Here is a 12,645-nt window from a genome sequence, read left to right on the forward strand (position 1 = left end):
GGGATTCCCGGGTTTGATTTTTTATCGATTGTATGCTATATTATTTGCGTCTTTATCTATCTGTTTCTCCTATCTTAAACCAAAAAAAATATCGGCAGGTTTGTCGTCTACGATCAGAAACTCGGTTTTGTTGTAAATTATTGGAAAATCATACGTGTTATTGTTTTCGCGCAGCTGCATTGCAAAGATAAATGACTCATCTACATCACTTTGTTTCACCTCTTCATGATTCAATATTTTCATCTTTATTAATCTGTTGGTCCTCCCACCTACCTAAAACCAAACAATTGATCGGCTTTTACATATGTGACCAAAGAGTATGTAAAAGCTAACACTAGTGTGACACCTGTCATATATTTTTTTTATGTCCCCGTTTTATGTCCGCGTTTTATTTTTTATAAAATTACTAACGCCTAGAAAAAACAAAAATAAGAAGTAGGTTGAGCGATAAATCGTTGAATGAATTAATTTTTCTAAAACATGACCTCAAGTGTAATTAATTTTCTATTTTAATTATATGTCATAATAATATGGCCGAATGGCGTAGTGGTTATTGACCCTGACTACTGAGCCGATGGTCCCGGGTTCGATTCCCGGCTGGGGCAGATATTTGTTTTAACACAGATATTTGTTCTCGGGTCTTGGATGTGCCCGTAAAATGGCAATAGGCCCGCCCCCTATTACATTGGGACTAACATAACACTCTGGTGAAAAGTGGGTGCAGCAATGCACCTCTGCCTACCCCGCAAGGGAGTACATTAGTACAAGGCGTGAGTGCGTGTTTTTTTATGTCATAATAATATTATTTTCAAACTATTAATTGTAATACCTTTGTTATTGTTTAATTTACAATTAAGAAAAACAAATGATTTGGCATGTAAAACAAATCATTATATGTAATTTTGATTGTTAATTTATCTGACTGTTGCTTTTTCTACCTATACGAGTGATAAAAGTATATTTGATTTAATTGTAAGAGTTTTAATAGACTATTTTATAGACTTTTAATACCCGAAAATAGCAAAACCAAGCATTTAAAATTATTTCCCGTTTCCCGGGAATTCCCGGGAAATCTTCAAAATAATTCCCGTTTCCCGGGAACAGAAAAAGGTCGGGAAAAACGAAACCCTATGTCAAACTATAGTCTATTTTTTTAACAAACGAGTACTGAGTATGACATTATTGGGAACAATAGCCACGCAGTAATAGGTACATTACGTGGATTACGTAAACCAATAACAAAGCAGTAAAACAGTTTCCGTATTCGTCTGTTAATAAAATATACTAAAGGAGAAAATGGGAAACCAAATGGTTTCAATTGCACCTATCAAAGGCTCGATGACGTCAGCGCTTCGCGTTTCGTCACTCTGTACCCTGCACCTATTGTGTAGAGGGCGCTGTCAAACAAAAGGAAGAGAATGATTGGTTTCAACTGCACCTATCAAAGGCTCGATGACGTCAGCGCCTCGCGTTTCGTCACACTGTACCCTGCACCTATTGTTTAGATGAAGATGGCGCTCTAAAACTAAGTAGAGTTTGAAGGGGGACATTGGTTTCAACTGCAGCTCTGAAGTCTTGCTTTCGAGAGAGACGGTGCCTTGGATGATGTCATACCCTCGCGGTCCGTCACTCTGTACCCTGCACCTATTGTGGAGAGGGCGCTGTCAAACTATAGTCTATTTTTTTAACAAACGAGTACTGAGTAGGTATGAGATTATTGGGAACAATAGTAACGAAGTATTAACATTACGTGAATTACGTGGACCAATAACAACGCAGTAAAACAGTTTCCGTATTCGTCTGTTAATATAATATACTAAAGGAAAAAAGGGATACCAAATGGTTTCAACTGCACCTATCAACGCCTCGATGATGTCAGCGCGTCGCGTTTCGTCACTTTGTACCCTGCACCTATTGGGTAGAGGGCGCTGTAAAACTGAAAAAAAGGGTCATTGGTGTGTGGGAGGACCACCAAATGTGTGATGATAAGCATTTTTTTCAATCTCACCTACTTAACTATTGTATTATTCGCATAGTTAGGATAAGGACTTTTAGATAAGCAATAAATTGTCTCTTGCACAGTTTAGTACTTTCATCCGATTGATTTCTAATAGCAGCACTTTTGGTAGAATTTAGCTATTGCGATGTTCTTCATAAATCAATAAAATCAGACATTATTTAAGATTAACTAAGATTTTTCTTTTCAATATCCATTGTAAGTAATTGTATTTCTATATTTATTTGAAAATTCATAATTTAAAAAGGTGGATTTTATTCTTAAGGCCTAAGTAGAGGAGAAAAGAAAGATAGTATAAAAGATAATAACTTTTTATTTTCACAAAAAACCATCATTGACATGAGTTCAACATTAAATTAAAAATCAATTGGACGAGGAACCGTTTGTTACAAATGATCATAAATTTGTCACGACATTGTATGAACCAGCATTTCAACAAGTAAAATTCATCATAACATTATTTTTAACAATATAGCTTAGTCCATAATTTGATAACACTCTTGAGTTAGAAGATGCAAGTCGTTCAAACTATCATTTATATCAAACACTTTTTGGGACCCGTGACTAGATATAGGAATTCCCTTCGTTCAATTTTCTTAGTAAAAAATAAAAAGTATTTTAAATTGGTACGTAAAGTATGTAATATAATAATTGTTTTTGTATTATTCTTATACAAAGCCTATTTATACAATACATATTGGCTATGTGACAGCAAAAACACGATAAGGCGGCTGAAAAGTCAAGTCATACATTTAAATTGTTATTAGCATCAAACAAATCAATTAAATTTACAATCACAAATCTTACAGATAGTATCTAATATTCATTTCACCTTCCACGACTTGACCTCCAATAAGTTTCAGATTACATACATAGTTAAATCCATGTAAAACTGTGTTTAATTAAATTGAAAAGAAAATTTAAATCGATTTATAGAAAACAAAATGGAAAAAAACAGCTGCATGCTTCCATAAAAATAAATAAGGAACTATCGTTTATATAAAGATAAAAAATATCAACCTTAAAACAAAAATTCACTGATGAAATCAGATTAATTTTATGTTTTGCACCAATTTAAATTAAAAATACATTTATGTACTGGAAGACATAATTTTAAACAAACAACCAACTTTTACGATATCTCTTTTTCAGATCAAATATAATCATAAATGAATATGTAGGTACGGTCAGCTGTATAAGTCGTTATACACTTTTGTACCTTGTCAAACTGACGAACCGTCAATATTTCAATGGATGGATAGGCGGTTTCAGATTGACAAGGTACAAAAGTGTATAGCTTCTTATGCAGCTGACTGTACATTCTAATAATTCTCTATTTTTGCCGAACACTTGGTAGTTAAACTTCTATTATTTTAATAAACAACGAGTTAAAGGTTTTAAAATTATCTAAAACGTTCGTTCTTCAACACTTTGGTACATTAGTATCTAATCATAATCTCAAACTATTCCGTGGTCCCACAGATCTAACTACAGCCGATCGCAGAGTAACCGCGGTGAGCACCCACGGGACACTGCCATCACGACCATCGAATGTAATCATCGGCCATTCGATGGTCACTAAAAAAATGTCACCAGTAAATTGTTCCCTGTTTAATCTGCTATCGGCTCTACAATCAGATTCGAGAAAAGATTCCTATTTAGCGATTTCAGCATAACTTAATTTTGAGCACTCTTATTAAATCTTATTATGCAATCAAACCTTAATACAATAACAAACTTAATACATACTATATGGCGAATACGTATTCATACACTAAAATTACTTAACACTATACTAAGTATCATCGAGATCCACTTATTTCCTACAACAACGAACTCACTAGACACTACTGACACTGGCTTGAGCAATAATCAGTTGGCACAACGCTGGAATATTAGGTAACTGCATCATTTGTGCTCTCCGTTATCAATGTCCAACCTCCCGTGGTGTGATAAAGGCACTGGTAGGTTCGACCACCGATACGTTGAACATTGAAAACGGACATTAGGTTGCGGGCGCGAAAGAAGCGATGGCGAAAATCGCCTTATCGTCTCGCGCCCGCAACCAGTGAGTATTTGTTGCGCACTAAGTGCAAGCATAATGAATCTTAACTCTCTATTCAAAGGCAATCTGGTAAGATAAGGTTAACAGCTAGTAGAGGGGTGCTATTTGAATATCTTGACGTCGTTGTGTTGCACGTAGATGTTGATGCCGAGCGAGGGCTGCGCGGAGGACTGGCCCGCGCCCGACGCGCCCGCCTCGTCGCTCGGCACGAACCCCCTGTGGTTGTGGTTGGAATCCTGTAAACAAATGTACGAGTTTAAAGGCGGCTCTTGTTTACGTAGTTAAGTTCTGGAAGTCATCATTTAAAACTTAAATCTGCAAACTAGTAAGTAGTAGTAAGTTCACTCCCGGCCCACTGCACCGAACCTTAGAAAAGTAGCCGGTAGTGGCTGTTTGAGGAAGACCGAGGATAGGGTGTGGTGGCGCTCCTTGCGAGAGACCTATGCCCTGGTGTGGATGTTTATGTGCTGATGATGATGAAATCTACTATGGTTGGTCTCCATTTCAGCAGTAAGCATTGGCTAGTTATTCTGTTTTTAAAACTGTAATAATTTAATCTTGAAAACTATAGAGTAGCACATACCTGCCGCACACAAGGCACCTTGCTGGGGGTGGCGTCGTCGGCGTCGCTCCGGCGCTCAGACGCGTTCTGTCGCACGACCGCTTGGCGGTCTGTCGCGTTCTGTCGCACGACCGGCTGGCGGTCCGGCGGTCGGATCACGGTCAGACCGCGCGCTTCGCTCAACAACGTGGAGAGTTCCGCCGCACTGCCGGGCTCGCTCGGTAGAGGGCCGCTACTGGAATTAATAGTAGGGATTAATATTATGTGCATGTTTATGTATCCCAGAAGGCGGGTAGTGTTGGTATTTACTTACAGTTGATCCTAAGGTCAGACCTGATTGAACAAAGGGTACGGTTTGAGAAAGTAGTAGAAACCAGACTATGAAATAATCGACTAAACTGAGGTGAAAAGTGTATATTATATTTCTTGGTTAATTTTGTAATGGCTTATTATGTCTCCTAAAATGCGCTGTACGAGCGCTATAATATAGTACCAAGTCAAAGCCGCAGCACTGTGGCATATTTACCCATCATAAGTCAGATGAACTTATTGTCCTACATCCATCCACTGCCTACATAAGGGCCTATTCAAATCGCAGAGTTATCCGCTACCACAAGCGGTAACGCTACACTCCGGTTCAACTATTACCAAAAATAATGTAGGTCCGTTTCACTCTAACTCTTCGGTTTGATCCTAATGTTAGTCCACCAGACTGGTCACAATTCTATGATAGCTACAAGAACTCACAGGCGGTGAGCGGTGGTAGCTCAGTCGGAGAGCGGTGGTAGCTCAGTCGGGTAAGCGCCCGCTTCTCACGCAAGAGATGCGGGTTCGAATCCCGGCGCTGACATGTACCAATGAGTTCTTTTAACTTAAGTACAATGTATACCATCGCTCTTACGGTGAAGGAAAACATCGTGAGGAAACCTGCATACCTATCTAGATTTAGCACATCTAGATATGTGAACCCACCAACCCGCAGTGGACCAGCGTGGTGGGAAATGGTCCAAGCTTAGGAAGGCTGTTTAGACCTTGTGGATATGCACAAAGGTTCCACTCGAGAGAGCCAGGTGCAGGTACTTACACCCCCACAGAGAATAGAATAGAATACAAGAACTCACTTGGTGTGGTTGTTGTTGGAGTCGTCGGCGGGCGTCCACGTGCTCTGAGCCGTGTCCTGGTCGTGCAGGTCCGGCTGCGGCGGCTCCTCGTCGTCGTCCTCACTGCGGGAACACACCAGACTAGTTAATATACATCATCATCACGACCCATCACGTCCCTACTGCTGGGGCACGGGTCTCCTTCTAATGGAAAGATTTAAAGGAAGGATTTAGGCCTAGTCCACCACGCTGGCCTAGTGCAGGTTTGTGGACCCCAACACAAGCAAGCTTGTGCTGAGAGAGTTATCGGGTAAGTGGTCAACCCGACTGTCATAATTGTATATAATCAAAGCATATAATATATTGAGACATAATTAAAAGTTTATGAACATAGTGGCTGATGACGTGACGATGTTGTATGCAAGCATGTACTCGTACAGTCATGTCTATCCAAGATAAATTATTATAAAATAAACACCTTGCCGCCGCCGATAATACCTCTAAGATAGTAAAATAATTATCAATATTATATCTAAGTTCAAGTGCCTAACGTTGGAACAAATAATCTTTAATCTTTAGTCTTAGATATTTTTTTTAATTCCCTAATGTTGTGTTAGTTTCTCAATACAAAAGTGTTGGTCGTGTAACTTTTTTGTAGTATCACCTCCTACCGGGATGACGTTGACTAGTCTAGGCTACTAGTCTAGACTAGGACCTGTATAAGCTGATATAGGCTAAAGAAGTAGAACTACTCACTCATGCGCCTGGTCGGGGAAGCGAACCCTGGGGTGGTGGTAGGCCACGGCCGCCTGCGCCGCGTCGCGCAGCACCCCCCCGCGCCCCGCCCCCGCCCCCGCCTTGCTCTCGCGCGGGTACATGGACGGGTCGAAAGGCGGAGTGGCGAAGCCGGAGTCGAGGCTCTCTGGAATAAATAGGATTTATGTTGTAAATGTTCGGTAAATTACCACAGAGCTTGTGAACCAGCTCTGACTATTCTTCCTGTTACAGCAGTCGTCAAGTCGAATAACGAGTAATTATTATAAAGGTTTTAGAAAATATCGTCTGAGGTGGGTTTTTACAATCATGCATTCAATTATGGATTTCGTAGATAGTGAAATAATAACAACAGAATTCTCAACAGTGATGTTTAAGGAGACCACAGTATCTTTCTGAGTCTTCAATAGTTCTCTCTCTCATTAACTTGTAAAAGAAATCTTGTGGAAATTACTGGAAGGTGCGTCACGTTGATGTTGCTTTGATTATTAGTTCCTAATCTATCGCCAGACGTCTGCCTGCTATAGGCTATAGGTACTATATTGTTATCGCTTTGATAAGTGGGATCGCAGCACAGGGGACATACTCAATGATAGCTTGATTTAATTACTCGTGCATAACATAACAATTATATCAATTAAATAGATGGCTTCGCCTGAATTATAAAAAGAAAGTCTGATATTCTGAGGCATTTCAAATTCTAAAAGATAAGATAACATGCTTGTAAAGAAAAACATCGTGACGAAACCAGCACATATGAAGCTAATGCTGAAGTGTATTCAAACAGCAACAAGTACAGTTCAACTATGAAGGCATGAAAATAAAGAGTGCTATTTTGCAAATACTTTTTATCATTGTCAGTGAATTACTTACATTTTTAAAATAAAATACCTTTTGATAATGGCCTTTTTACGGATTTGTGCTTAAATAAACATTACACAATAGATCGATTAAATACGGTCTTGAACAATTAGATAGGATCAATTTCCGTTTTCAGGACTTTATAGTTGGACTGTATGGGCCTTACCACAAAAACTTAGACAGTATTTAACAGATGTTTAGCGCTGTCAAATGCCTGCGAAATCTATCAAATTTTAATTTCAACACTTGATAAACAATGTTAAAGTTTTTGTGGTAGCACAGTATATCACTTACCAGGAGGGTGCGGCTGGTACGTCGGCAGCGGGTCGAGGGGGGGTGAGGTGGGGCACACGGGGGAGTAGTGCGCGGCGTTGTACGGCGGCGGCGCGTCCGTGGGAGACGCGTCGCGCGCCTGGCTGCACGGCAGCCACAGGGATATGTCTGCAGGAAGTATACACTTTAGTGGTGAAAGTGGAAGATTTGGTGCAGATGGTTATTAAAGGTTATGATGGTGAGATTAGTAAAGGTGGCTAAAATACACCTGACTTCAAGGTATACACTTATAGATAGAGATAGATACACTTATAAGTGCTGAAAGTGAAGTAGAAATGGCTAACTAACGAATGGACAGATTGAGGTGTTAGGTCCGTGCTCGATGAAGTCTAATCAAAGTCCAGTTTTAAAGTGGCTGCTCTGCATTGGTTGATTGAGTGTTATCAGTGATAGGTAAAAGTAATAATTATCATTATTTCCACTACCTATAAACAACTGATAACAGGCCCCTGAGAAATCGTCCGATTTCTAGAACCATCTAAAGCTAGATATAATTCTTTGTTATAGATAAGGTAATAAACAGGCCATGCATGTACTTAATTACAACACTGTATTGGCAACAACTAAAATATGAATCAGTTTCCAAGGAGAGAGAGGTTTAGTGTTAAGAATGATTGAGGGTGGTATGTTTCTAGCAGTTTTACAACGTTTCAATCTTTATGTGAATCTTCATAGGTAACTGAAGGGACTTATACATAACATGAACTTATTTATACAGGAAACTAACGTATGTCAAGACCGTGGTGAATCACGAAGGAGCAGACTAAAATACAGGGTGTTGCAAAAAGGGTACATATACTAAGCCGAAACCAGCATGAGCCCGAAACCTAAATCAGAATTTCAAAATTCGCGAAAAAATATATTCATTTCCATAGAAACTTAGTTGGTCACGTGACTTTTTACTATGGAGAATCAATTTTTTTTTCGCGAATTTTGAAATTCTGATATCAGTTTCGGGATTAGATATAACATGCTGCACATGCTGGTTTCGGCTTAGTATAACCTTTTTGCAACACTCTGTATAAATATGAGTTTCATGGTGGCAAAAAATCTCTTACTGCCAATTTGTGAGGCAGGTTCAGTCACTCAGTTGGGTAGATACCCACTCTTTGGTATATTTTATGATACTTGTTTATTCCACACATTTAAGATACACATGAACAAAAGGTGGGCTTAGTCCTAAAAATATTTTCTTGATGTTGGTATTCTATTAACGAGTAAATCAACTCACTAGACAGTATCTTCACGGAGTCGGTGTGCCGCACTACATAGACGAGCGCGAGCAGACACGTGGCTAGCAACACGGCGAGGGCGCCCAGCCCGATCCACAGGTAGGGCGGCGGGTCCGCCCCGCCCGCCCCCGCCGCCGCCGCCGCCGCCGCCACGCACGAGGCGTCCAGGTTGCCGCTCGGGTCCGGGACTAGCCTGGAAGGAGGAATATTGTTAATCACGTTATATTGTTTTGCCTGTGGCGTGATGAAAATGTTTACGATAACTTTATTATATTATAGACAGGTGACCGGTAGTAGATGGTATTGGATGCCTCAGAACAGATTGTTGTTACAGCGCTTCTTGGACGAGGACCTACCTAAGCAACCCTGAAGCCGCATTTTCCGGGCTGCTAGGGCCTGATATGATATGAGATTTTAATGCCAAGGAAATGACGTAAATCTCTCCTTCCCTGACCTTATTCTAGAATCCTAATAAAATGGTCTGATTTGATTGGATTGTTCGCTGCACGTGTGTGTTCTCGTTGTCAAAATGTCCGACCGATATTAAATAGACAGACTGAATAGCGGTAACTAAGTACTTTTAGCGACCAAATTATATTTAATATATGGCTCGTAGGTCCAACTCACCCGGGCAAGCAAGGTCCGCAGTCCACCACGGACATGGTGCAATTAGCGGGCACGGCCCGGGGCGCGCGGCTCAGCTCGGCGCACTGCAGGCAGCGCCGGCACTCCTGGTGCTGGAAGCAGAACGTGCCGTGCGCGCACTGTGCGTCATCGATGCACACCAGCGGCTGCGCAGCGCCCACCGCCACCAGACAGAGCAGGACAACCAGGCTGGAACAGAATAATGATGTTCTATTATACATATCACTGGTTTATTATAACGAGTTGTGCCCGCGAGCTTCGCTTCGCCTTGAAAAGTTTTCCCGTGGGAATACCGCGATAAAAAGCAGCCTATGTGTTAATCCAGGGTGTTAGCTAACTCTATACCAAATTTCGTTAAAATCGTTTTGATGTGAAGAAGTAACAAACATACATACATACATACTCACAAACTTAATAATATTAGTAAGATTATAAAGGATAAAATTATCAAAATAATAAAAAATCAGAGCAACTTAATAATACCTTCTTCGAAAGTTAATTTTGATTACCAACTACGCAAATAAATATGAATATCATAAAGCTAATAACAAAGCAGACAGCGATTCTAAAGCTGTTAATGAGCTGTAAGTTAACTATAACTCACTGCAGATACAATCTAATGAAACACAAGTGTAGCATATCTGCGCCTCCCCCTGTCATGTCAGGCAAACAAATAAAAACAAAACACTATGTAATAAAATCAGCACAGATTAGTGAGGTACTTTCATAACAACAATTAATGTATGACTAATTCAGTCAGTGTCGCTGTCGTAAGAAGGAAAAGAACCATCACGTCACACGCCTGATAACATTACTTTTATCGAAATACGAATCCACCTGATAAGTCGCAGACTAGTGCATAAAATGCATGCAAATAATGTTGTGAGCATTTTTTGTAATTAGTACAAGTTGGCGTTAACTTTAGTTACGAAATCCAATTATTATGTTCATTTATCCCTTTAGTAGTGCGGCAGGCATGTGACGAATCTTCCACTTAATGTTCACACAGGTTCACTCAACTCACACTCCTCATGTGTCATGTAAAGTGACGTAGACTATGTAGTACTCGTAAATACCTAAACAGTAGAGTTACATACCCTAACCGCATTACTTGCTCTATATGGAACTTGCAATGTTAACTACGTAGTAACTTTGTGTGACGCATGCAGTATACTTGAGCTTTGCATGGTATACCTACGTTTAAAACTTCTTCATATTGTGACCTCGGTGCTGCAGTGCAGTCAGTACGAGTCCGTTCATAAAGTAGATGATGATTGCACTGTCTTTGAAAGTACTTAATTAAAATGTTTCAGCCTCAGAATAACAGCCTCGGGCTCGATAGGTAGGTCTAAAATAGTCTAGCTAGTACTACACTACTAACTATGCGTATGGTCGTAGAAAAATGAAACCGATATCAGGTTCATGAGTTTTTTACTGGATTGCCAGGTCAGATCCTACTGTGGGTGTGAAAATATCGCAGGCTACAAGGTCGCTACTGTTTCCTTGAATACAAGATGAATGATCGTTTGATTTTTGGTTAGTGTCATTAGTCGAATCATGAGCATTGCTAGTAGGTATAGAGGCATGGTGGGTGAACGCAGTCTGTGTTGTTTATTTAGAAATTATTACAAGTTTCCACTAGTACATAGTACATACAGTATTATACAAGTATTCTAAGTACATAGCCCAGGCACAGGTGCACCACTTATACAAAGGTACAATAATGGCATGATCTTCAATACCAATGCCCTTATCAGTATATTATTATATCCTAGTTTGCAACTGTTGTGAGTGTTGTGACTGATTGTAATGTTTGTTTTATGTATTACATTAAGCCCCTGTTCCATAATGTCTGGTTAGTCGCTACCTGTCGGATAAAATACATGCTGTCACTGTCTAAAAATAATAACAGAAAGTGACAGTATGTATTTTATCCGTCAGGTAGCCACTAACCAGACATTGTGGAACAGACCCAGAGTATTTGTTTTGTACCTACTATTTGTAGGTAGGTATTGCGCTATTGAAGAGTCATAAAGTAATCAATTATTTTAAAAGATAAGAGAGATAGACATCGTGTCGACCTGAATTGATTATATTGTTGTTTTATTTAAATTAAAAACAATAGATACTAGTTTAATTTAACCGATGTGTTTGATGCATGATAATTATTTTGATCATGAATTTGTAATGATTAGTAGACAAGTAATATATAAGTAATAAGGTGATATTTGGGTCGGATTGTTTATTTGCTGTGAAGAACTATGTAGGTAAGTACATAATTATTCTATCTATTTAAACTAATTTACACAGTGGCGATAAACTGGTGGTCTGTTATTTCGTGGAGTAGGTAAATGTATATTAGGTTCAGTGTAGTATCGTTATAGATCGTATTGAAAATCGAGTGCACTATAATTTGCTTTCAAACAGACTTTCAATACGATCTTAGCTTTAAAATAATCACCATCAACTGAAAATAGACCAAAAAGCTTAAAACAACGAGACAACCATACGCAAGCCATTTATTTATTGAACGGTGCTAAAACAGAGTTAAGGTGGAACGAGGCAATAAAGACAAAAGGAACAGAATCGACTAGAAGGAAAACGCATGACTAATACACCAGAAGAGAGCCGTGCAAAACAACTGAAACTTGATGGAGTGACAGAGACGGGAGAAGCAAACTGGACAGTTAGAGAGGGACGCGGGATGCGATATCGGCGATCTGCTTATTCATCGCACTATTTTAATTTTAAAATCCACACGTGTCCTGTTGCGATCCTGCGCCCGCGCAGAAACAGTGATGATGCAACGGGAGAAAGCTCTAGGATCTACACTTGTTTTATTGCAATCGCGATGGATGTTTCTATTTTCAGAATTGCGTTTCTCTAACGTGCACTTTTAAATGTTAAATAAGGATTCAAATAATAAAATACGACTGCCAAAGCAATAGATTAAATCTAGACATTAGTAACAGAGTTCTTTTTACACTAAGGTATAGCCTAGGTAAGTATGTTTATAGAATAATTATCTAATCTGAATAATAAATAGGTACCTACGT

General features: G+C 39.5%; 1 protein-coding gene across 1 annotated transcript; it reads right to left on the bottom strand.

Annotated features, from left to right (window-relative positions):
* Window positions 1-3,335: 3,335 nt before the first annotated feature.
* On the bottom strand, window positions 3,336-10,697 carry LOC105397126. Its single transcript, XM_048625026.1, has 8 exons — window positions 10,687-10,697; window positions 9,572-9,778; window positions 8,944-9,137; window positions 7,674-7,820; window positions 6,501-6,666; window positions 5,766-5,867; window positions 4,666-4,879; window positions 3,336-4,318 (listed from the first exon to the last, which is right to left on the bottom strand). The coding sequence occupies exons 1-8, from the start codon at window positions 10,695-10,697 to the stop codon at window positions 4,184-4,186; spliced, it is 1,176 nt and encodes a 391-aa protein (XP_048480983.1). The 3' UTR covers window positions 3,336-4,183.
* Window positions 10,698-12,645: the final 1,948 nt, after the last annotated feature.

The sequence above is a fragment of the Plutella xylostella genome, chromosome 13 (assembly GCF_932276165.1).
Source record: "Plutella xylostella chromosome 13, ilPluXylo3.1, whole genome shotgun sequence".
NCBI classification, from domain to species: Eukaryota; Metazoa; Arthropoda; class Insecta; order Lepidoptera; family Plutellidae; genus Plutella; species Plutella xylostella.